Raw genomic sequence first — 26,481 nt, 5'->3', positions numbered from 1 at the left:
TTATTTCCTCTTCTCTCTCTGTCTCTTTCTATCTCTATAAGATTATATCGTGTAGCAAAACAAAAGATAAAGGAAATCAGTAGAAAAAGTTTAACAAAATGAATGAATCAATAAAATGGATCGGGCTTAATGAGCACAAGGTCCGCGGTTCGAGACCTGCCGCGGCACCAATGTCCTTTGGCAAGGCATTGATCTACATTTCCCACACTCAACCCAGGTGATGTAAATGGGTACCTGGCAGGAATTAATTCCTTGAAATGCTTGAGCGCCGTAATGGCAGCACAGCTAAAGCCGGGGTAATAAACTCCAAGTTTGGAAGCGCTTAGTGATTGTAATAAGCGCTATATAAAAAGTTGAAAATTATCATTATTATTATCCGAAATAACAGATCATCGATCGCCGGTGGTTCCGGCGGGTCATACTTTTAATATTGCTACATGTATTACAGCTGTAAATAATAACTAACTTCCGGTTATTTTGAGAGACTGTCGGCCATTTTAGACGCCATTTTGGATCTCCCGATTTTCTGGTAGGTATAACCTAATGAGTAATGTTAGTGTTATAAATGGATTCTTCGAACCCTAAACCTAGGTATTGACACCAAAATTAAATCTTTAAGATGATTATATCTTGATTTACAGCTATTTGAGGCTTGGGTGGCCGTCTTGGACGCCATTTTGAAAACCACCACTTTCCGGGGGTTTAATTTCTTAGATTGTTCATATGTTGTTTCTGATGTCAAACACCACCGGAAACCGTTGGAAATCCTTTTCTTGCCGCAACGGTTGGGGGTCTAACCATAATTATATTGACCCGACTAATTTGTGATTGATGATCTGTTCATCGGCGGCCATCTTGGACGCCATTTTTAAAGTAACCACTTTTCCGGTGTCCGATTTTCTTAGATTGTTTATAGCATGTTGTTCCTGAGGCCACTACCGGAAACCGTTGAAAGACGTTTGTTCGCTACTTTGTTTGGAGGTTGGGGTATCATTTTATCCCTATTAATTGACCTGAATTTACACTTGCATGAACTTAAACCAAAATTTAACTGTCTTTTTCAAATACCTAGTGCGAAAACAGTGGAATATATGAAATAAAGGTAATATTTGAAAATTTCAGACGGTGAAGTTCTGCAAACCCTGAAAACAATAATTTCATGAAGAATATGATTCATCCAATGCGGTTGAAGTAATTATTTTATTTATTAATCATTTTGTTGGTCTACTTACTGCTCCACGAAACTAATGGTTTTCGTATTGAGTTCCGGTGCTAGCAATTAAATCAAACTCTTGAAATCTTATAGCTGATCGAGCGATTCTGAGTTTGCCAATAGTGCCCGCTGCTTTTCTTTTCTTGCCACGAGAAGAGAATATTACAAGCAAGTGTTTTTGTACCAACCTATAGAAGTTGTAGTGGAATTTGTTGAAGCTGCCAAGGGCTGTGAAAGCACCCAGTCCAATCGAGAAGGAATAGAAAACTTCTGTTCCAGCGGCTATCCACACCTTTACAAACCATTTGATGAAGAAAAATAAAGTCAAATGCCTGTCGATTGCTATGTATTTCATGTGCTTTTATTGTAAACTGAATGCAGTTCACCTATTGGGCCGGTATTTCCAGTTAAACCATTCAACAACAACAACAAGGAAGTGGATGGAGACCAAAACAAACACTCGAAAGAAAAACAACAACAAATAAAACAAAACAAAACAATGAACCGTAGACCGCCATCATAGTAAAGCGTCGCTTATGATGGCAGTCTCCTGGACTTTTGTCCACAGATAGTTAGGATAATACTTTAAATTCATAATAATATAGTATAGAAGAAGTTCGTTTATATATGTATATATTGTATTAATCACAATTCGAAATGAAGTTATATTATTAGCGTATTTTTATTATACCTAACGTTTACATTTTCTTTGTTATTCAGTGTATTTTGAAAAAATGCAGATATCAATTCAAATCATGATTTAAAAAGGGAGATTATTTTGCCTATTAAATTCAGACACGGTTAAGGTAGCGCTGCATAGTTTTACTCGTTCTGAGCTTTACAAATATTGGAATGACTAGTTTGAAGACAAAGAGAAATATTGATTATATTAAAATAAACAAATCCTAAAGGCCCGAATTCACAAAGATGGTTTGTCGACAAACCTAGGTTTATGTGCGTCATATGACGCGTTCCGATGCATTTCAGACCAAGGTTCAGACAAACTTTGGTCCGAAACGCGTCGGAACGAGTCATGTGACGCACATAAACCTAGGTTTATCTACAAACCTCCTTTGTGAATTCGGGCCACAAAGTTAATGGTTAATGTTGTTGCTTTTATACACATTAACCTTTTCTGTCGAGGTAGATTCATAAATGCTTAAGACCACCTAGAACTAGAACAAGTCGACTGCACTAAATTTCTGGGACTTTATATTTTATAGTGATTTATCTTGGAAATCCCACATTACTAATTTGAGCAAGGTCCTCTCAAGAAATACTGGTATACTTAATAGACTTAAACACTTTTTTCCCAGTAAAATTTTATAATCAGTTTATTCTGCTATAATGACTCCATACCTCACCTATGGAATTCTCGCCTGGGGTAACGCTAGTGGAAATCTAATAAATATGCTTTTTCGCATTCAAAAACGCGCTATTAGAAATATTAATCATGTAGGAGACCTTTTTCACACCAACAACCTGTTCCATGAAAACAGAATCCTAAAATTATCAGACTTATTCTATTGCAATGTTGGTATATTCATGTACAATTTATCTACTAATAACCGACCTGAAATATTTGTACAAATGTTCCGGAGAAATAGATCCCTACATGATTATCCCACATGTCAGAGCAACGCATACCACCTTCCACGTACCCTAACTGCTTTTGCCCAAAAAACGATTATGTTTACAGGACCCAGTTACTGGAATGCCCTCCCGTTAGAGTTAATTGAAAGTCAGTCCTTATATACTTTTAAACGTAAACTGAAGGAACTGCTTTTCAAAGCATATCTTGATGTCAATGTATGTATGACCTTTGTGTGCAAGCACGTTGTGTCTGGTTGTCGTGCTTTCGGGAATACGTATTTAAAAAACAACAACAACAACAATAAAACATCGTTACTTCTATATCCGAGAGTGCGACGGCTGACACAGTGTGCTTGCTCGCTTGCTCGTTATTCTATTTATGTATGTAATATCCAAATGTATTCATTTTACTATTATCTGTAATGTTCGTTTATCAGCTGAGCACCCATTGTATGATAATTTAAGTACGTGTACTTTTATCTACACTTAAATAAAGGAAGGGATAATATAAACAGCACTACCGCAAGTTTATTATTATTTCCTTTTTATTTTTTTATTAATTTAGACTAGTCACTATTACATGCATATCCGTCCTCCATTTATTAACACAAATACTTTTACTGGGGCCTACAACCTTAATACAAGCTTGCTTCCATGTAGTTCCTATCATATTTCTCTTAGTTAAATCACTAATTCATATTGACCACTTATCTTTGTTATTATTATGTATCATTCAAATAAAACAATTTTGTACTTCATTTGAAATATATGTATGTTTATGAGAAATATGAAAATAAATGAAATGAAATAAATGAAATGAAATATAAACGAGTTAATGGTATTTATATATGTTCAAGGAGTTTCAAGTACATGATCTCTCGCATTTATCCTTATATATACGTGTTCTTGTCAGAATAAACAAATGATTAAAAAAGAATATATTTAATGTGTATATATATGAATATATATATTATGTAATATAATATATAAAATACAAGAAATAATAATGCTCCGTAGACGAAGATATTGTTCTATAAATTGTCGCCCTTAGGGCTTTGTCAAGTAATGATTTTATTTTATGAGAATGGGATGCGCTTATATCGATGCATAACAATACAATTTTCAAAGTCAAATAAATCAGTCAAATTCAAATGATTACATAACATGGGAATACAGGTCCTCTAATCAGAGAGAAAACACGATAGGAAATACCTTCGCGAAATCAACAGATGCAAGATATTATACAAGCTTTGAAGACCGTTTACCTGTGTTCTTCCAAGTAGATATATGTTGGGGTAGAGAAAAAACCGCAAACCATCATACGCTCCTGGTAAAGTGACCCCACGTATAAAAAATGCGGCTAGTACAAGGTGTATATAGGGAACGGTGAAATAAGCTATCTGCAAAATTAAGAGAAGTAAGAATAATAATTATACCACATCTAGTTTGGTTTCAACAATTTTACACTCAATATGGTCATAAAATGGGAATTTCTATACAAACTTTATTTTTAATTTTTCATCATCATCCTCATCACCATCACCGTTTTTAATAATATTTTAACACCCATCCCCAGGACTATCACGTTATCAAGCAAGCGCTTTACTGTGATAACCCTTCTTTTGCAGGCTTCTTCATGAATAATTCTTGGTAGTGTCATCAGTAACATGTTGTTTTAATGTCAACTTTTTTATTATTACACTTTGTACACGTTCAAACAAATGTCGTATCGCTGTCGTATTGTAATGTCGTATTGATTTGTCTGTTGCACAAGACAATACATTTAATTCAATTCACTTTTAAAAAAGGCAAGTTGAAGGAAAAAAAACATGATTAATTTCTGATCGAAATCACACGATAAAAGAATGATCATTGGTATTAAAAATAAGAAAATAGAACAAAAAGAAGTAATATACAAATTATTTCTCGGATTTACTGGTCGAATTATGAATTGAGTGCACCTTTTAAAATGAATGTACTGTTTTTAATCCAACCAAGCTATTTACACTAGTTTAACTACAATAAGCCTTGCTTAAATGTTTATGCTCACAGCCAACAATAAAAAGTAAATTAAGCAAATGGGTACGTAGTGTGACCAATGCAGCTAAAAAGCCGAGTTATTTTAGCAGTAGAACAGGGTGTCTAGCTCATAGTGTGACAGACATATTCGTTGTACAAGGACCCACTATATTATTCCTCTTTTCTTCATTAAAATTATTATCATTATCATCGTCACTATTATCATCATCATTATTATCATCATTATTATTACTATTTCTATTATTATCATTATTATTGTAAGTATCATTATTATTATTATTGTAATTATTACGAGCACAATCATCATCATCGTCATCATCATTACAATTACAAGGAATGAACTGTAAACAAATCATTGCAATTTCGTATTTTGGGGGTCATTTTTTCGTCATAAAATTATTACAGACAAATAAACAAACAATAAACAAAAATATAACATTACCTTGCCGCTCAATTTGACTCCCATCCAGAGGCCAAAGTAGATGAGCTTCCATGCGAGGAAGAGGTTTAGGGCAAGATACCAAACAATACGTCCTACGTCATGTATTCCGTCTGTCTGTTGTAGCACATTGAATCTAGCAAAGGAAAATGACAACTGATAAAACTAGAGCCCATTTTTCAGTTCACTTCATCTTTATTTCATTTTGACTATCGAGTTTTCCTAACATTCACTAATTTCTTGACACTCCTTTTTCTACTAAGAAATACGAATTTTTTCTCAAAGTACACTTTAATTCAAAGAATACAGAAAATAATACAGAGTTATCCTGACGGAAGCGTTAACAACTACAACATCAGTTTGTGGTATCACTGAGGCTGCAAGGTGACATCAGTTCAGTTCATTTCGGTTTGTTAATATCAACATACACAATGTACAATGCAGTAGTCCAGGGACCAATGATGCAATGTTTACATAAAATATGCATACAAACAGAAATGATTATAATTTTGAGGTATGGAATCCTCAGTAGATAAAGGAGTGTCAAGAAATTTGTGAATGTTAGGAACACTCGATATTCAAGATGAAATAAAGATGAAGTGGAGCCCCCCCCCCTCCCCATCATGTTCTATTTTCCCAGATTTTTCTGCCATATCCTGCAGTAGACTTAACCAGTAATACACCCGGATGTGGCTTTAGACAAAGATGTTGACTTTACTCATTTTCAGACAGTAGCGGTTCTAGAGAGGGGCTGGAGGGGACCCTTCTTCCCTCCAAGCCCCCTCAAAGTATTGATTATAAATGAATTTAAGCGAGGCACATGTAGAAAATGAATGCAAGGGCTCCAGGCTCCTCCCTACCCGTCATTCTTTTAGAAACTCGCCTGATGGGGAGGGGGGGGGGGGGGGAATGACTGCGCCCCTCAAATAGCTTTAAAAAACAACATAATTTCAACCGGAGCCCCTTTGTATATTCTATTCGCAAGAGGGTGTATGCATGGGCGTCGCTAAAGGGGGGGGGGGGAGGGCTGTGGGGTGCGACACACCCAACTGTCAGGAAATTGTGGGTAAAATTGCGCTGACGTCGGGAAAATTGAGAAAATGGGGAGGGAAAGAAAAGAAAAAAGAAAAGGAAAAGAAAGGAAAGAAAGAAAGAGAAAGTAAGAGAAAAGTAAGAAAGAAAAGAAAGAAAGAGAAAAAAGTTAAAGAGGAAAGAGAGGAAAGAAAGTAAAAAAAAAGAAAAGAATGAAAAGGAGTAAGAAAAATAGAGAAAAAAGAGAAAAGGAAACAAAAGAAACGAGGGATGAAAGAGAGGAGAGAGAGAGAGAAAGAGAGAGGGGGGGGGGGGAAGAGCCTGAGAGAGAAGGGGTGGGAGTAAGAGAGAGAGAGAGGAGAGTTGTTAGGTGGAGTCGTCTCGTCAAGGGAGCAAGAAAGATACGCATATATGTTGCTGTGTCGGATCAGCTGTGTCGATTCTGGCTCGATTCATGCTCGATCCTCGTGTACGTTATCAATTAAAGTTTAATGGTCTAAGGCATGGCTACACAAAGGATTTTTTTTCTGTTTGAGATCGGGGCAAAATGCAATGAATTATTGATAATTTAGTGCATTTTCTTTGTTTTTTTTGTATTTGTGGGGGCGGCCCTGTAACCTAGCCTCCGTTGCGTACAGTCACGATTCAGTGGCTAAGCACTGGCCTTGTTACTGTGAGGCCCCATGATCAAAACCGTGTCGATGTGCTGTAGTGCCCTTTTGCGAGGCATTAATCCTCGCTACTTTCAGTTATGACTTAAGGACGTAGGTCCCCTAGTTGATTAGCATAGTAGCACACACATGCTTTAGCAGTCAAGCAAAACAAACACTCACAAATTATTATTCAATACAATCTGAGAATATATGCTATTATCTAGATCTATTAAGAATAAATCATTGTCAAAATCGTTCCATAAATTATTGGGTTAAAAATAATTATTCCACCTTTATGACCAACAGTGTATTTGTCGGGCTACTTTTGTCGGTAATTGGTAGCCTGTCGGTAATTGGTAGCCTCTACACCCCCACTGAAAAAGTTCTAGCGACGCCCCTGTGTGTATCCGGAATGGAAATCCGGTGTGTAGGTGGCGTGTACCGTCTGTTCCGATCTAGGCATATTTTGAGTTTGATATCGGATATCACATAATCCAGACTTTATTCACATACATTCAGCGATGATATACCTGTATATCTACAATTTGGCATACATCTTGGTTAAATGGTTCTGACCCCGTTTTAAGTCAACGGATTGTAGATCACAAGGTAGAGAGTTCAAATCCCGGGCCAACGCTAATGTTGTTTTCAAAAGCCGTTAATCTACAATTGCCACTCCCAACCCAGGTGTAAATGGGTACCCAATGGAAATCAGATTTCGATGTTAGGGCTTCCACTCCAGGAGAGGTAAATACATTTTTTTTTTAAATGGTCGCTATTTACTTTTACGGGTCGGCTCTATAAACCGGGGTATTAATCAAATATCAAAGTGCCATGATACATGTGCATTATTATTATTATTATCATTATTACTATTATTAATATTATCATGATATCGCTATTATTACTGTAGTCATTCAATGAAAGGTGAATTTTAGTCATACGAATAGAGTATGAAAAACGTTACTGGAAGGAATAGCCTGGTTTAGTAACATATTCAAAGTTAAGAAAGTTTTTATTCAGGGGACCTAGTCATGAGTTATCCCATTCACCTGTTATTAATGAAAGAACTACAATACTTGGAATCCAGTATGCATACATTACTTGTTGAAATGTCTGAGAAGCGCCGAACAAGCGTTCGGTTTATCAAGAATAACCTTGTCTGAAAAGTATGTATACAATTTGAATATGTTAGTAAACCGGTCTAAGTGGGAAACGTTGATGATATAGTAGTATTGATACTGTGAGTTTTAGAATCATCATCATCATCATTATCATGAAACTTACTTCCAGAACTCCTGGGCCGGGTTGGTGGTTGCAGGGGAATTATAAGCACATCGGTCAGGGTTATCTGAAGACCCTGCTACATCCCAACTGTTCCACGATGGAGCTCGCGGTGCTTCCGTTGGATACGTATCCCACTTGTTGCCGATGATATAGGTTCCGTTAACGCACACCCATTTAGACTAGAGTCAATGAATTCAACGTGATACAGTATAGCAACAACAACTGTTAATACCATATTTATTATTATTTTTATTATCATTATTATCATCATTATCGCGATTGCAACTACCTTCGAAAATCAGCCTTAAGGCCCTTTTACACTTTCACGGATCGCATCACGGATCATCCCGGATCGTCGCTCCGGGATCATCCGTGTTATCTCCGGCATTACCGTGTATACACCGGGGAGGCATCCGGCGTGATCCTTGGCGTACCGGCATATCCGGGGAAGAAATTAAGCTTGCTTAACTTTTCATCCCGGAGTTCACGGATGAAACAATCCGTCCTCTTCCCTGTAGGCACCGTGTACCTCCGTGTAGCCGCCGAATACACCCGGGACAGTCCGTGTAGACACCGGGAGGTCCGTATTAACACCGGTTTCATCCGGGTTTGGAATTCCGTATATCAAATGAGCGCCTACAAGCTCAAGTCACCCGTCAACATTCCGGAGATATCCCAATAGACAACGTACACCTCCGTGTAAGGACCGTAAAAGTACCCAGTAGCCTCCGTGCTCTTCCTTGAAATCCGTGTTAGCTCCGTATGCGTTTCCGGCATGGTCCGCGTTGCGACCTTGTCTGTCCGTGGAGACACCGTACTTGCCCGTGTATACACCCAGTTCGGAACGTATCCACACCGGCATCGAGAAGAAATCGTGGTGTCGCACGCCGGAACACCCCGGATTAAGATCCGGGATGATCCGTGAAAGTGTAAAAGGGCCTTATTTCAATGGCCTTAATTTGTACATCGCCTTTTGAGATGTGCGAACATTAAAAAGACGTGTGACGTAATTTGAACAGGATTTCTGTGGGATATACAATAAATTGATATTTCGAAATTAGTTGCGATCGTGTTTATCATTACTTGTATCATTAACTCAACTCAACCTTCCCATTTAGAGCTATACACGATCACAAAGACTTTCGAGAACCCAACCGAAGCCCTTGGCCTCACTAGCCTAGTCCATTACCTACTGAAATGTACGATAAATGTATGATAAGAAAATCTGAATAGAATTTATATGTGATATACATGTACCATAGGGTATTGGAATAGACAATTTTCGTTATGGAATCAAATTTAATGCAAAAATCTTTTCTAAGTACCTCGTTACAATGTATTAGGCGCGTTATAAATGTGATCTATTATTATTAATATTACACATTGTTTCATTCACCCGCTTAACTACGAATAATTGTATTTCAATAGTATTTCAATAGTGAAATGCGAATTACACTTATGACTTGTCCTACCTAACAACACATTGGCCCGAATTCACAAAGGTTTGTCGACAAACCTTGGTTTTCGTGCGTCATATGACGCGTTTCGACGCGTTTTTACAAACCAGGTTTGTGAAAAACGCGTCAAAACGCGTCATAATTATGACGTACATAAACCTCGGTTTGTCGACAAACCTCCTTTGTGAATTCGGGCCATTATGTTAGCAAGTTGCATTCTGTCTATTTAAATACAATTCGTAGCCTGTGAAAAGAATAATTTGTAAGGAGGCTCTTAAGAAAGATTTCTGCATTAAATTTGATTACATTTTTGTTCGTTCCCTAGATACAGATATACCAGATACTTGTCGTTGTCGTGTAAGTCTGCCATATTTGGTTTACCAGGGGGGGGGGGGGGTGACTTGTGTGCCCGACTCCCCCCCCCCCGATCCACACTGAGGAAGCTTTAAATAATGGGATGGAGTGGGGGAGGGGAGGGATGTACAGAGTCTAGACTTACGGAGCTTTCAAGGCATGAAGGTGTGTTCCATACATTATTGCATCTCGTCCAGGGGAGCTCACCGCCAAGGCACGAACTGTAGAGGTAGTATAGAGTCCAAGCCAGGATGACGTTATGGTAGATGGTACGCCACCAAGCAACGACAGTGGTGGCGACACCAATACCTACGATGATCAAATTAAAGGCGTTTTCAGGAGTGGGCGTGGTAAACCGCCACAAAAAGAGCCACCCGGGTTTTTGTACATGTAAAATGAATAGCAACTATGAGCAACAAAGGACTTCTGCGTATTCACTGAGATCCGTGTATTGTACACGTAACGTCATCACTAAAAAAAAAATAAAGCCGTGATTATGCCGCGTCATTTCTGTACGAGCCTTGGAGTATTACAAAAAAAAAAAAAAAAAGCGTTCAACATATATTTTATAAAAACTTACCGGCTCCAGCTAGGCTACCGATTTTGCTGTATGCTCACAGAATTTATGAAACACTTCCTACCAGCCAGGTATCCATGTAGCAATACAAGGTTCAAGGTTTCAAGTTTTTTAAATATTTTGTCCACATAATATAATCAAATGAATATGCAATATATACAAGCGTTCAATAACACAATATTAAACAAATGATACGACAAATAATTAAACAATTATTCATATGAATCATTTAAGATTTGGAAGGTGGTGTAAACATAGTGGAGGTTCTATTAAAAAAGCATGGCTTGTATTTTATAGACCCCTTGAGAATAAAAAAGTTACAAGTGCTCTGTAATAAAATATATATTTAAAAATACCTTGGTTGATTCGAATGTGGGAAATGTCAAACTGATGACTTGCCAAAGGACAGTGGTACAGGTACGGGGCTCGAACCCACGGCCTTCGCATATTAACCCTAATAAGGCCGGGGGGGGGGGGCATTATGGCCCCCACCTCAACGATTTTTCCGATTGCTCGAGAACGCATATGGATGGTGCCCCGCCGCTCGCTGACTTTTTTCTTTCGAGTCTTGCGCATCTTAAAAAAAAAAATGAAAATCGGACCTACAATTACAAGGTCAGGTGACCTTTTGTCTTCGCGTGTCAGCCCGAAAAGCGCTCATTTTTGTGATTTGTGTACAAAACATATGGAAATGTCATTTTTCCTAAAATAGATTAAACATTGGTTATTGAGTCTTGTTTAAAGTTTAGGTGGTTGTTTTGGGAGTCAAAATAGTTGAATTATAGTAAGAAAGGAAATAAAACAACAAAAACAATAAAATACATAAGTTAAACAAAACAATGAAATACATAAGAAATTGTAAAAACAAGAAATAACATAAGGAATAAGCTGGCTCTTTCAACTTTCTTTGTCGTATTTTTATTTCAAATGGTCTGATAAATATATGTAGTGAAAAAAATGCTTAAATATGAATAATATATGATTTATGGGTAAAAATGTAATTTTATGACTTTATTTGCATAAATTACCATAAATATGCAAATATGCGAATTTTTCTGAAAATTGAAATCATCATATTATTCTATACACTTCACTTGACATGCGTGCAAATTTTCGCGGAGATCGGCCGCTTTGCGGCCGAGATCCTAAGGGGGGGAGAGGGGCCATAATGGCCCCCCGGCCCTACTAAGAACTCAAATAGCTCGGCCTTATTAGGGTTAAGTCAAGTGTGTAAAAGAGTGAAAGAGGCAAGTAATGCTCATGCGCTAAACACTGAAAAAATAATGTCTGGAAGCTTTAGACCGCTCTTTGCTCACATATTCAAATCGATTTTTGTTTTCTTTCCTAGGGACCTAGTGACGAGTGTTTTCATCAATCCGTTTTCAATGAATGAACTACAATACGCGGAATCCAGTCTGCGTACATCATTTGTTGCTATGTCGAGCAACCCTCGTACAAACGTTAGTGTTTTCAAGAACAACCTTTGTTTAAAGAGTATCCCAATAATGTGAATATGTTGGTAAACTGATCTAACGCAAAAGGTTGATTTTGTAGTTCATACAAAATAATGAATAATCCGAGGTAAGGAATAATAATAATATTAATACTTATAAAGCGCATTATAAAACAAAAGTTTCTCTACGCGCTGTACAAGCATCAATTACGAGAAATGTAATCATTCAAAAGGAATAAAGAAAGAGAAATATACAAATCTGATAACTACTAAAATGACTAACTCATAATGGTTAGGAGCCAGAGCAAAATAACACTGAGTTCCTATAGGAAATATATTTATTCAGATGGTCATATCTCAGCCAATACCTAACATATACAATTGGTTTTCGACATTTGGAAATTATTTTTGATAACCTTTCGAAAAATGAAGAAAAAAATTGAGAAATTCTAAAAATAGATTTTTGATGACGTCACGCTTCACCACTCTATTTCTTAGGGGATAGGCCTAATTGGTTTCTTCGTAAAAGAGATTAGTCTGGATACAATCTGGTGTTAAATTATGGAAAATCTTATTGAGCATTATTTACATGTGCTTTTATTCTTTCTTATGAATGGAGGGGTGGCCCCTTACCACCCTTTCATGCTTAGTCGCTATAACTTTCCTCGTTTGCCGAACATGACAAGAATTCGATCGCCTCCCTGCCCCTCCCACCCCCTTGAACCCCAAGATGGGAGTCGAAGCTGAGTGAATGCTGGTTTATTATGTCTTTCCATGGTCGGAAATACCGGGGATGGTTGACACTTTCCCTCCGATTTGGACAGGGGGAGATTACTATCAAAATTCCCTCACGATTTTGTTCTTGATTCACGCACCCCCACCCCTCCATTAACAAACAGAAAGACTACTCTAAACCAACCGTGACTTAAGAGCAAACATTCACCATCAAACATGTGATTACGTTTTCTTTTGTCTTTTTGCCTGTTAGAGGGTTATCGAAAATGAAGGCACCCCAAAATATTTTGTTATATATTTATTTTCTTGTCAGTACAAATGCATCCCAAGATATAAACTCTCATCTACGCCCACGTCTACGCATTTAAAGTTTCGTAACCACAATTGCGTCGACACGGTGCTTAACAACGGTTAAAATAACTTTGAAGATTAAAACTACGGACTTTTGTGAGAACCTAACGTACTGTACGTACAGCGCATGTATTTTGACGTATCTGGGAATCACGTTTTAGCCATTTCAAGTTCAAGTTCAAGTTCAAGTTCATTTATTCAAAACCACACAAAACATGATATAATCTTTTACATGAAAAAGAGACTGGTAATAGTACATCATTAAGTGAATGGTTTTAGGACCCCTGTAGAAGCTAAGCTTGTGAGCGGGGCCCTATAGTCAACAAAATACATACATTAACGATATGGCAAGGTGAATAAAAAGAATCTAATGTTTATACAAGGGATGGAAACAAACTAAGCTACAGAATATAGAACACAAAAAAATATTCACACACACGCGCGCACCCTCACACACACACACACACACACACACAGTCCTTAGTGGTCTATAAGCATTTGAGAATGAGAAATTATTAAGATACAAAGTAAAATTATGTCAGTCTTCCAAGTAGGTACGTTTTAGATAACCTTCTAAACCTAGAAAGAGTTGTACTATATTTTATATCATCAGGCAAACTGTTCCATTCTTTGATGCAAGAGATATGGAAAGATGTCAGAGTGATATTTGTTCTTGCAAAAGGCTGATGAATAAGACCCCTTTGACGTGTATTATAATTATGAATTTGTGAGTTTTTACGGAATAAATCTTTTAACGTACATTCATGAGGCATAAACTGAAGTTTATACATAAACAATACGCAATTGATTGACACAAGTCCACTTAGTGGTAACATTCTTAAGCGAAGGAACAATGGAGAACTTGGATGTCTATAATTAGAATTAGTAATAAGCCTTATTGCCTTCTTCTGCAATACTCTTAACTTATCAAGATATGACTTAAAAGTGTTTCCCCAAGCGACATTACAATATGTCAAATAAGGAAGAATAATACTATTATATAATGTTATCAGCACTCTTTCAGGTAAAATAAATTTCAATCTAAAAATGACACCTACACTTCGAGACAACTTAGTGCATACAACATCTAAATGATTCTTCCAAGATAAATGTTCATCCATAGTTAACCATAAGAACTGAACATTTTCACTAAGCGCAACATCATGGCCTCCAACATTAAGAAAAGTAATACCATCTGGAAGCTTTTTACCCTTTGAGCGAAAAATAACACATTTGGTCTTTTGAACATTCAACAATAACTTATTACAACAATACCATGTATTCAGTTTCTGAATCTCTTGATTTGCAATTAGTAATAAATCTTCAGCCTTCTTATCAACCAGCAGCAAGCTGGTATCATCAGCAAACAGGGAGTATGAGAATAATGTTGACGAGTGTATTATATCATTTATATAAATTAAAAACAACAGGGGACCAAGAACAGAACCCTGAGGTACACCATATTTAATAGAAGCAAGTTGGGAACTACTACCATTCACCACAACAAATTGAGTCCTGTCAAACAAATAGCTTTGGAACCAAGACAATGCTGCACCACGTATTCCATAATGCTCTAGTTTCCTGAGGATACCATGGTCAATGGTATCAAACGCCTTAGATAGATCTAAGAACATCCCCAGACAATACTTGTCTCCATCAATAGCTTTTATGATATTACTTAATAAATTAAACACACCCATCTGTGTGGAGAAGTGCTTACGAAAACCGCACTGCTGAGGAATCAAGATATTCTTTTTAGATAGAAACTCATTTAAGCGTTTATAAATTATTTTCTCAAGAATTTTAGAAAAGATTGGTAACAGTGCTATTGGCCTATAATTAATGACATTTTTACGGTCAGATTTTTTATATACTGGTACCACTTTAGCTACCTTGAGTTTATCTGGAACAACTCCCTGAGATAAAGACATATTAAAGATTTTACATAAGGGATCAATACAAAGGTGAATGCACTCCTTTATAATTCTAGGTGAAATATCATCAGAACCACTAGATTTAGATGGTTTCAAAGATGACACAATATCAATGATCTCAGAGTTTGAAGTTGGTTTTAGAAACGTCTTCGTCTTTTCGTGGTCTCCCATTACTAAATTCTTGTTTTATACAATGTATATATGTTTTGTATTTCTTTTCAGAAATATTAATTAATTAGTTATGTTTACCTTGAAAAAGTGGGCATATCTTCCATGCTCTGATGGGACCTGAGGAGGTGTATTGACCGAGTGCCGTCTCCAAGAACATGAGAGGAATCGCAAGAAACATGGAACATAGTAAATATGGGATGAGGAACAGAACTGTGGAGAGAGAGAGAACATAATCAAAAGTGTTACCAAACCACACTGTAAAAAAATAATAATCGAAATAACTCAATAAAATTGAGGAAAAGAATTGCCTTATTTTTATTAAGTAAATATTACCTACGGCATCTTAAGTAGAATTTACTTATTTTGCTGAATAAATTTTTACTCAGTTTAATCGAGTTACGTTAACGTAAATAATTTAAGTAATGTAATCATTTTAGATAATTTAAAAAAAGCTATGATAGGATTACATATTGCACGATTTGGTACCCATCTTATCTAACAAGTAACATCCACTAATCATTCACTACTTCTATTTAAGATTTAACCGTATATATATATCTACCACCATCACAAACTATTACATATGCTTCAACTGGACACATATTGAAAGGCTCCAAATTTTATATATACTTGATCGTAACATCTTAAAAGGAAAATTGGTTGACAATTTCCTGAAATATCAAGTTTTGATTTGTTTCGAACTGGGTAACAATTAAAAATTGTCTTGTCTTTGCTTAGCCATGTTAAATGAATTAGTAAATGTTCTAAAGTCCTTAAATTTTCATTCAACCACAAAAAAGAATTGTTTTATTTAAAAAAGAGTATAATTTGGTCTTAATGAATATTCATAAATTATGTAAATATTTCTATTACACACTGCATCGGTCCTTACTTTAAAAAAATAAGAATAATCAACATAAATTGTTTGAGTAATACGTATAATTTCTGATTTTGAGTTAAAATTACTAAATTAATGCAAGCTGAAATTACTTAAAGTTCTTATGTATTTGATTTTACTTAAATATTCCACGTATGTTCTACTAAATTGAAAGTTTGAGTTAGCAAGACTTAAATTTAGTGCGTAATTGGCAAAACAAATGTTTTCAAGTAAATTCTACATAGAAAAAATACGTAAAAATTACCAATGAACAAATTCTTTTTTACAGTGCATACGGCTTTTACTACTACTGCTGTCCTACTACTACTATTACTTGTTGGTAGAGCAGTGGTCTCCACTATTAATACTACTTCTAACAATACTAATAGTGAATACAATGATAATGATGACAATGATAATTATAACAATAGTGACGATAACATATACTCATATAAGCCTAATCAGTATTATTACTGTTTGTCGAATGCCAATTTTGTCTACTATCCACTTGGTCTAATAATCATTTAATTATACTAGGTTAATAATCATCATCAAATAATTATTAGACGTTATTCAGTTGATAAATTCCTTGAAAAACTATCGTTTAGGCTGAAGCGAATTTACCGTGATTAAATAAATAAATGTAATGAAAACAATAAATGAAATCAATCCACCCTCTTGAAGGGGCACTGATGCACTCCAGTCAGACCGCAGCGCCCGCGCTATTTAATGAGCTATTTTTTCAAATTTTGTAGATTCGCGTACGGCCGTACGATCCCAAACCGCGAGATTTTGTGCGAGATGTCACGAGATTTGGAAAGAGCCAACAGAACCCCTCCCTCTGCAAAAAATTATTCAGATATCATCGAAAAATGATGTGGTAACTGATTTTACGATTCTTGCTCTCTCTTTTGGTATATTATTTGTAATATTTCCGAACTTTGAAGTTAATGCAAATTGAGCCCAAATATTCGGCTAATTTTGTTCTTTTTGCAATCACATTTTGACATAGCGTTGTGTTTTTGCTAGCTCCTGACCGGTAACGAAGTTATTTTTTGTCGAAACATTTTTCCTGAATAGAAGAATAGTTTATCTCAAAATCCTCTGACAAAAACGAGCGGGATGGATAAGAATATAGGTTGGCGGTTTTCGAGCGACGACTAACGTTGACCTCTTGAAATAATATATTTTAGGTATTACTGGAAAGCAAAAGAGTTGAGGTGGTCTTCCCCTCCCCCCCCCCCCAAAAAAAAAAGGGGGAGAGAGAGATGAGAAAAAAGTAAGAGGACGTAGGAAAAAAAAGGAGCAGACAAAGGAACGTGACAAACTAGACTGCGTTAACAAATAACAAGATTACAAAGGAAACATCAGATATGTATCATAATTATATTCTTCTTAATGTAATTGTGAAATGAGCTTTGAATTCTATAGCCATAAGCCCAGTCCAGCGCAGTTCGCCTTTCGTATTGCTCGACATAAGGTACCTACACAATGACTCAACGGTGCTCGACGGATATTTTATGTACAGCGGGCCGGGTTCTTTACGTGTGTATTGTATATTCGTTGAGGAGAGTGTAGGAATCGCTAGCCAGTATGTATATACAACCCCGCTCTCATATTCTCAAACAAGAAATAAACAAGAAATAAGTCACACTAATGTGGCAAATAATGACGAACATATTTCCCGCAAGCAATTAAGGAAATCTTATGATGAAATACTGATTGCTTGGTGATTGGTCAATATATTTATCACATGCATGATGCTCAATTCTAAAAGAAAACAAATCGAAATCTTGTATAGACCTAACAATGAAGCAAATATTATTTTTGAAATTTCAGACAAGGGTTATAAAGGTCGAGAACGAATCACCTTCTTTCTCTATAGTTTAATGAAACGTCAAAGCTTCCGCGCTTCGCAAGAGCGGTGTGGGGGCGGGTGGGAGGGACTCCCCTACCTCGCACCCACCCTCCTTCGGAACGCGCTTTTGTAAGTGCTTCGCCCCCTTAAATAAAATCCTAGCTACGCGGTTGCATACCACTGAGGTCTGACTGACCCCACCCCCACATAGAGCAACAATCCTGATGTACGTGCTAGTTCAACACAGCAAGGAAATATAATCTAAATAAAATGTCATCTACTTACACCCGCCATTGGCGTAGCAGAGGTAAGGGAAGCGCCATAAGTTCTGAAAACAGGCTACGAAGCCGATGTTCGTCCCAATAGATTCAAATCGCCAACTCCACCGTTCCCGATCTATCACTGCCTGGTCCGACATATTCTATAGTTCAGTATGATATAGGTCTAGCTGGTATACAGGTCTATCCTATAGTCAAGATATATTTCGAGCTATCATGCATGAACGCCGAATGTATATCCTATTCTGCGCTTAATAACCAGGAAGTACGTGCAACTGTAACTGATTTTTCTCAGGGGGGGGGGGGGGGGGCTTAAACAAATGTACGGTAGGTGTGACTCAGCATGACGTTCTCTTTCAAGTTCAGTGTGTAAACTTTATAGTAATGTATGCGGCAGGGGCGTACGCAGGATTTTTTCAAGGGGGGGGGGTTTAAAATCTGGCCCAAAATATTTGCTCCCGAAAATTTGAAAAGTCGCTCAGTGGGGGGGGGGGGGGGGGGGGGGGGGGGGGGGGGAGTAAGTGGACACTTTTTTTTTTTTTTTGGTCTCGAAATTTGAAAATTTGACATCTTTTTTCGTTGGGGGGGGGGGGGGTAAGGTCACTTTAAGTTTTTTTTAGGGGGGTTTACACACATAAAAATACCAAAGCGGGGGGTTTGAACCCCCTAACCCCCCCCCCCCCCCCTGCGTACGCCCCTGGTATGCGGTGTTGCGGTGCGATGCAGCCTTGGCGAACCGCATACATATCCTGAATGCATGTACTTTCTATATTAGACCAATGTACATGATTTTACTGCATTTATTGCAAATATGTGAATTGCGCAGCGCTGATGTTAATCCACTTCACATAATGTAGTTTCTGTAAATCATAGGCTTACACGCGTAAGAGTGTCGTGGTCGAGCGGTTTAAGGCGCTTGACTGCAGATGCGAAGGTCGAGGGTTCGAATCCCGACACGGCACTAATATCCTTTGGCAAGATATTAACCTGCACTTGCTACTCTCTACCCAGGTGTTAAATGGGTACCAGGTAGGATGCGACCGTCATTGTTGGTCAAACAGTTTTGAGCGTAACGTTACGCCTGGCTGGCTCCCCAGGAAGTGGAGATTGTGCACACACTGTGTGCGGGAAAGTATTGAATCCAATGACCGGGATAATAATATATGTAATATCTATAGAGCGCTGTAAATCATAGATGTAATAAGCACTATATAAAGCGGAGTTATTATTATTATACATGTACGTAATTATACCTCTTGGGGCTGTTTTATTTTAAATATATAAATCGTCAAAAGGATTGAAAAATCATGTTCAGTATAGTAGTCGAGTCCAAAGTCGAGATCCGAATATGTTGCTATATTGTCGTCGTATCATGATTAATTCATCGACTCTAAGTCCAAGGGTTGAGGGTAAGATTCCCAGCCCGGTAATAATTGTATTCATGAAAATATACATCCACATTAAATTGCCACTCTCCACAACGATGTGAATGAGTACCTGGTAATTGATGGGTAGTAGCGATTGCAGGGCCCACTTGAAGTGCCAATTCATGTATCAATTTACAAATTGAGTTCGATTACAAAATACACTTCAGCCTTGACATTTATGAACAGCAGATATAGGAAATCTATCTCCAAAAAAAGAGTAAAATTAATGTATTTTACACCTTTTCGCCCAGGGCGGAGCCCTCAGAAGCTCAGGGGTTTTATACATCAATTTATCGTCGGATGAGCATCATTTTATACCTTAATTGTGACACTGGCAGGTCACGAATTGGTGTTGGGTTATGGGGCGGAGCCCTCAGAAGCTCATGGGTTTTATACATTAAATTATCGTCAGATGTGCATATTTTATTCCTTATTTGTGACACTGGCAGGTCACGAATTGATGTGGTATCCAGGTAGGCGGAGCACCCGGAAGCTCAGGGGTTTTGGGCAATAAATAACAAGAGCATATTTTTATACCTTATTTTTGATACTGGCAGGACACAATTTGGTGTTGGGTCCAGGGGACGGAGCCTAAAGCCCAAGGGTGGTATTCTCGAAAGCGGCCTAAGTTAAACCTGGCCTAAGTTAAACCGTGGTTTAGTTAGGCCAAGCTTAACTTAGGCCGCTGACCTAAGTCATTTTCATTTCTCGAATGGTGGCCTAACTGATCCATGGTTTAAACCTGGCCTAACTTAGTCCATGGATTATTCACCATGGTTACGGTTTCTGCACATGCTCAGTACCGAAGCTGCGACGTCACAATGCACTAGGACAATGGGCTAAGACAATGGATGCGCGCAGTGTGGAGAGGATGCATCACCTCGACAACTTGAGCAATATGACGTCACAATGCACTAAGACAATGGGCTAAGACAATGGATGCGCGCAGTGTGGAGAGGATGCATCACCTCGACAACTTGAGCAATATGACGTCCAGGGGCGGCGGAGTGACTTCCAAAGCGGGGGGCAGCACCAACAAAAAGGGCACTTGCTGGAATTGTACCATTGTTAAAAGGAAAATTATCAGAGGTGAAAAGGGTCACATATCGCACCTGAAAAGGGGCATTGAACATATTTTTAAAGGGGCACTTATGAGAATGAAAAAGAGGCACCGATAATTTTGTTAATAGGGGCACCTCTCAGATTTAAATAGGGCAATTATCAGAGGTGAAGGGGCACTTCTCGTACCTGAAAAGGAGCACTTACTAGAGATTTAAAAGGGCACTTATAACAATGGAAAATTGACACTTATTGCCAAGGAAAATGGAAACTTGTCAAAGGAAAAGGGGCGTATTTCAAAATTAAAGGGGCACTTATCAGACGTGAAAAGGGGAAGGGGCACTTTTCCTATGGAAAAGGGGGCACTTCTTACAAAGTTAAAAGGGCACTTACCTATATTAAAAGGGGCATTTGAAAAAGGGGGCACTGTACCCCCCCCAACTCTTTCTCCCTATCTCCATCTCTCTCTCTCTCTCTCTCTCTCTCACACACACACACACACACACTATCTCACATCATTGATTATTTCTCATTTTCATGACATCTCTCACCATTAAATTGTTCTTTCTCATTTGGTTCCCTTTCTCTTTTACTCTATCTTTCTCTCTCGCTGGCTCTCTGTTCTCTGACTGTTCTATTTCCAGACTTTTTCCATGTATAATTCAATGAACCCAACAGTATGCACACTTAAAATCAAAAGATATGAAAGGAATATTGTATATAACATATCAACAATTACGTTCAATTTATTTATTTTTCTTAAAACAGAAAAGATTGTAATTCACGATGAATACGATTATAAAATTGAAGGTCAAATATTAAGCTCCAATAGCCTCATAATCTGCTATTTGAAATTATTAGAATTCAAAGTTATGCATTTGTTACATTACTTTTTCCCATTTTTAAAAACAAAGCATAGTCTTCCTTTGAGCCGTCTTTCTTTTGCAGGGAATCTGTTATATCATGACTTGCACTATATTATAAAACACATTATAAAACATGATTTCTTAAATAACTCAAAAATCACAATTTTTCCAGTGAAACAATGAACATCTGATGTATATAAAAACATCCTTATGAGCGATGGTTGCTTTGTGGTTCACACACACAACAAGGACATATCAGGCTTTTTATCAATGGTTGCTTGTTTGTTAGCTTCATGTTATGAGGATCATAATACAAAGGTTTTGATTCCCATGCAGTCACAGTTACAGCAGATAGAGTCTGGTTCATTGAGGAGGCTAAGTAGAACTTCATAGTCCTTGCAAGTATGTCTGTTGAATAAAAAGAGAAAGAAAATGAAAGGAAGCACATTGTAACCTATTTCTGTTAAACATTAACAAGGTCTTGCATGTACATTGTGACCAAAGTGGACTTACATGCACATTGTGGTAAAAGTGGAGTGCATAATCAATTATTTGAAAGTATTGATGGAAAAATGTGAATGAACAAATGCCCTCCTTGAAGTACCTGGTCATACAAACAACAACTTATTCGTACAGCCTACCTGTCAGAAATTCAGCAGCTCAGTAGTTCTCCTTCCTCTCTCTGAATTTGTCTCAATTATCAGGGAATTTGCCTTCATTTATTTTACTGAAGAAGAACATCATCCTGAAACAAAATTAAAAAGGTTTAGACCTCATTAAAATATCAAAGATCTACTCCATTGCTAATTGGTCTTAGTTATAGTGTCAATCATATTCTAACTTAAAAAAAAAATGAAGGCGCCTTTCATGTAGGCAGTGACTAGGCACCCCCTCCCCACTCAGTTACTAGTAATCATTGATTTACAGAATGACTACCGGTATCTCTTTTAAAGTCAAGAACAAACATACACATTATTGCAGTACTATCTCATAAATGTGCTTCCACCCAGTTGTACTTGCCATGTCATGGCCTAAGAAGCCCTAAGTAGTTAAAGTCTATAGCCAAGTTATAATAATAAATAATACATAACATTTATTAGGCGCTTAATACTGATGTTTCTAAGCGCACAGTGTTCTGATTAAGAGAAGACTATAACCCGTAGAATTAAATTAGAAGAAAAAGCAAAAATACAAAAGTAACATAGATAAGGTAAGAAAAACAGTGGCAATCAACTAAATAAAGACAAATATGGTGCGCACCTCCATTGACCGACGCACAACTGCAATTTACAATTTGAAAAGATAGGTTTTGAGTAGAGATTTGAATTGAGATACAGAGGGGGCGCAGTGAATAAAGGCGGGCAGTTTGTTCCAGAGAGCGGGGGCAATAACTGAAAAGGCGCGGTCACCATACCGGGTGTTAGTGCGGGGTCCAGGTGTTAACAGTAATGTGGAAGATGAACGAAGTGTTCGTGACGACGTACGGGAACGTAAGGATATGAGATCGGAAAGGTAAGAGGGGGCTAAGCCATTGATAGCTTTGTAGCACAGGAGAAGAATTTTGAAGGATATGCGGTGGTGAATTTTAAGCCAATGTAGTGAGTTCAATATTGGAGTTATGTGCTCTGATTTACGCGAGAGAGTCACAAGCCGAGCAGCGCTATTCTGTACCCTTTGAAGTGGGACTAGATGTGACTGAGGGAGGCCAGAAAGAGAAGAATTACAGTAATCGATATGGGTCGAGACAAAAGCATGGACTAATTTTGAAGTTGTGGGTCGGTCAAGTAGCCTCCTGATTCTACTGATCTTATATATACCAAAGGAAGCAGACTTACAAATATTACTAATGTGTTGTTTGAAAGTAAGATTGCTGTCAATATTTAAACCAAGGTCACGCACAGAAGCACAACAACTGAGAGAGCCATCACTCATAACAAGATCAGGAAAGGGGTCTGAGTTCCGAAATTTAGAAGTAATATGAATCATTTCAGATTTTGAATCATTAAGGCAGAGACAGTTTTGAAAAGACCAGGTTTTGATTTCATTGAGGCAACTGGTGAGTTTGTTCGCGGCTACTGTCCTGCTGTTTGGGTGAAGAGTTACATAAATCTGGGTGTCGTCTGCATACATAGTGTGTTGAATATTCTGATGAAGGTTAATAACATTTGAGAGAGGGCTGGTGTAAAGAATAAACAGGAGGGGGCCGACCACGGAACCCTGAGGAACGCCGCAGATGAGGGGAAATGATTCCGAGTTGGTGTCATTGATGATCACCTTCTGAGTTCGGTGCATGAGATAGGAGCGAATCCATTGAAGTACGGTGCCGGTGATGGAGAAGTCGTTCTCTAAGCGATGGAGAACAGGTCGTGGTTGATAGTGTCAAATGCGGCAGTGTAATCAAGCAAGATGAGGACAGCTTCATTACCCTTATCTACAGCTAGTAGGTACCCTTATCTACAGCTAGTAGGTCAAAAGTTAGTCCCTTTCCTAAAATCAAGTCTAGAGGTCTAAATCTTACTTAGATAACCAGCCGACAGTTGGCCTAACCTAGATGTAAACAGAGCCTGGGTTGTAGATTTTACAAGGCCCTAATCGTTAGAGCCCAACTTTTCCATTTTAGTTCAATCTAACATTAGACCAAGGATTGTCTTATTGTTTATGTTATCTCCCAAAATGAGCTTCGTGAAAGGGAAAAAAGTAAAATGAAAAAAATACTGCACTGTACTGTACTGCAGTCTGTAGGTCGATAAGTCTTATATGGTCTAGAATTATTAGTGGTAGGTTTGAATTTTCTTCTGACCCAAATTTGAAAGTAGTTTATCAACTGTTGATTATTTGTGTCTTATTTTCAGAGATAGTTCCGCCCAAAAGTCTAGGCCAAGCTGTCACTGTCAGGAGTGACTGTTAGCCATGGCAATCGAGCTGAAAATATTAGCTTGTGCCGATGTAAAATGAATACAAGTTTGAGTGTAGATTGCACCTACATTCATCAGACAAAACAATTTTAAATCACTTCATAATGTACCTGTAGACACATCTGTAGATTCATAAAATCAGCAGATCTTTTTAATAAACATTGTATAGGCCTAAACATGATTTAGTTTACAAAATTTAGGAGTAATTACAGCTTTACTCACCAGCAGACTTTCCAAGAAAAATGGAGTATCTATTTTTCCTGTTCAGGAAATAACTGGTGTTGGGCCAACTGGCTTGAAGACGCCTATGTGGGTGCAATCAATAGCACCGACCATATTAACGCCAGGGAAATGGCAGTAATTATAAAATTCATGTTGGGTCTGCACTCTGCAGGACTGCCTCTCTTGTTGAAGGAATTGAGATGTATTGGTCCGATCTCCTGGCATTGGCTATTGAGATGGACTTCACAAGGCGGGACACCGTAGCTTGGGAGAGGCCTTCTTTTTTCATCCCCATACATCAATTGAAAAGAACCTGAAATAGCAGAAAATCAAGATGAAAATTAATTAATTATGTTGATATTTGATAAGAAATTACCATTTCTCTTTCTCTGTAGTTTACTAATTAGGCCTAATAGTATTATTAGACTAAACTACTGTAACATTATCAGCAAATGTATGTCAAAAAGGGAACCTTCTGTCCATTTCCTTTCAATTTCTATTAGATCTGTCTAGACTAGACTCTTATTGATGAAATTTAGATCTAGGTCTAGATATCTAGTAATATTGTTTAAAAATATGTTTTTCTTGGGGGAGGGGGGGGGGGGTGGTTGGTTATGAAAATCATCATCATCCTGTAGAAAATTATCACACCAACAGCCACAACTAGCACTGCAGCTCAGGCAGAGGTGATACCAGACCGAAATGTCTGTCTCTTTCGTTCGTTAGCCTCTGATTTGGGTAGGGTCGGCTGAAAAAGAGGAGCCGACCCTACCCAAATCAGAGGCCAACGAACGAACGAAAGAGACAGCTAGATCTAAATTTAGGCCTAGTGCTAGTCCACTTTTAGGCAACAGCGTCTCGAAAATCCACTATAACAGTAGTTTCTACGTCTAGCAATGATAGTTTTAAGTTGGTGTTATGGTGGTATATGCGTACGAAAGTACAATAGTGCCAAGAAAAAAATTACCCGGTAAGAAATTGCTCAATCTCAGGAAACGAAAATGTTAACCGACAATTATTTGCACGTATGGGACTGGTCTGCAACACTGTGAACATTTACCAAGTTTTCCCCAAATTTATTCAGTTAAAAGCATTTTAGATTATCACCAGAACAGCAACATGAAAGTAACAACAATACTTTATTAGCTGGTGTAACTTTCATGAGCGCTTATCCATTCAAAAGAGTGTAAATTGTTATCAAATATAGAAATTCAAATGCAAAACTTACCGTTCACTCTCCGCGGACAGTCGATTTAACTAAAAAGTGACGTCACGCGAAGTTAGGCCGAACTATGACGTATTTAAACCTGGCTTATCTTTAGGCCACCTTCGAGAATAGCAAAAAAGATAGTCCATGGTTTAAACCAGGTTTAGGCCACTGATTTAACTTAGGCCGCTTTCGAGAATACCACCCCAAGGGTTTTATACATTAAATTATCGTCAGATGTGCATGATTTTATACCTTATTTGTGACTCTGGTAGGTCACGAATTGGCGTGGGGTCCAGGGGGCGGAGTCCCCGGAAGCTCGGGGGTTTTGGGCAATAAATAAACGTCAGATGAGCATATTTTTAAATCAATTTGTGACACTGCCAGGACAAAAATTGGTGTAGGGTCCAGGGGACGGAGCCCCAGGAAGCTCAGGGGTTTTATATATTAAATTATCGTCAGATGAGCATGATTTTATACCTT

General features: G+C 37.7%; 1 protein-coding gene and 1 long non-coding RNA gene across 2 annotated transcripts in view; both read right to left on the bottom strand.

Moving 5' to 3' along the window:
• LOC592669 (sodium- and chloride-dependent taurine transporter) overlaps positions 1–18,534 on the bottom strand; it is a 31,350-nt gene extending 12,816 nt beyond the window's left edge. The window contains exons 1-7 of the mRNA XM_030974264.1: positions 18,310–18,534; positions 15,368–15,499; positions 10,214–10,377; positions 8,258–8,436; positions 5,289–5,421; positions 4,072–4,206; positions 1,402–1,505 (exon numbers count right to left, since the gene is read on the bottom strand). Coding sequence (XP_030830124.1) covers positions 1,402–1,505; positions 4,072–4,206; positions 5,289–5,421; positions 8,258–8,436; positions 10,214–10,377; positions 15,368–15,499; positions 18,310–18,442 — 980 coding nt within the window. The 5' untranslated portion in view covers positions 18,443–18,534. The remainder of the gene's footprint in view (positions 1–1,401; positions 1,506–4,071; positions 4,207–5,288; positions 5,422–8,257; positions 8,437–10,213; positions 10,378–15,367; positions 15,500–18,309) is intronic.
• Positions 18,535–21,533: 2,999 nt separating this feature from the next.
• On the bottom strand, positions 21,534–26,098 carry LOC115919839. Its single transcript, XR_004062035.1, has 4 exons — positions 26,020–26,098; positions 24,792–25,104; positions 22,296–22,399; positions 21,534–22,062 (listed from the first exon to the last, which is right to left on the bottom strand). It is a non-coding gene; the product is annotated as an uncharacterized LOC115919839 (long non-coding RNA).
• Positions 26,099–26,481: the final 383 nt, after the last annotated feature.

Source organism: Strongylocentrotus purpuratus, unplaced genomic scaffold, assembly GCF_000002235.5.
Source record: "Strongylocentrotus purpuratus isolate Spur 01 unplaced genomic scaffold, Spur_5.0 spur5_contig_866, whole genome shotgun sequence".
NCBI classification, from domain to species: domain Eukaryota; kingdom Metazoa; phylum Echinodermata; class Echinoidea; order Camarodonta; family Strongylocentrotidae; genus Strongylocentrotus; species Strongylocentrotus purpuratus.
Note: the sequence above shows the minus strand (reverse complement) of the source record. Positions and strands in the feature narration are given on the sequence as shown.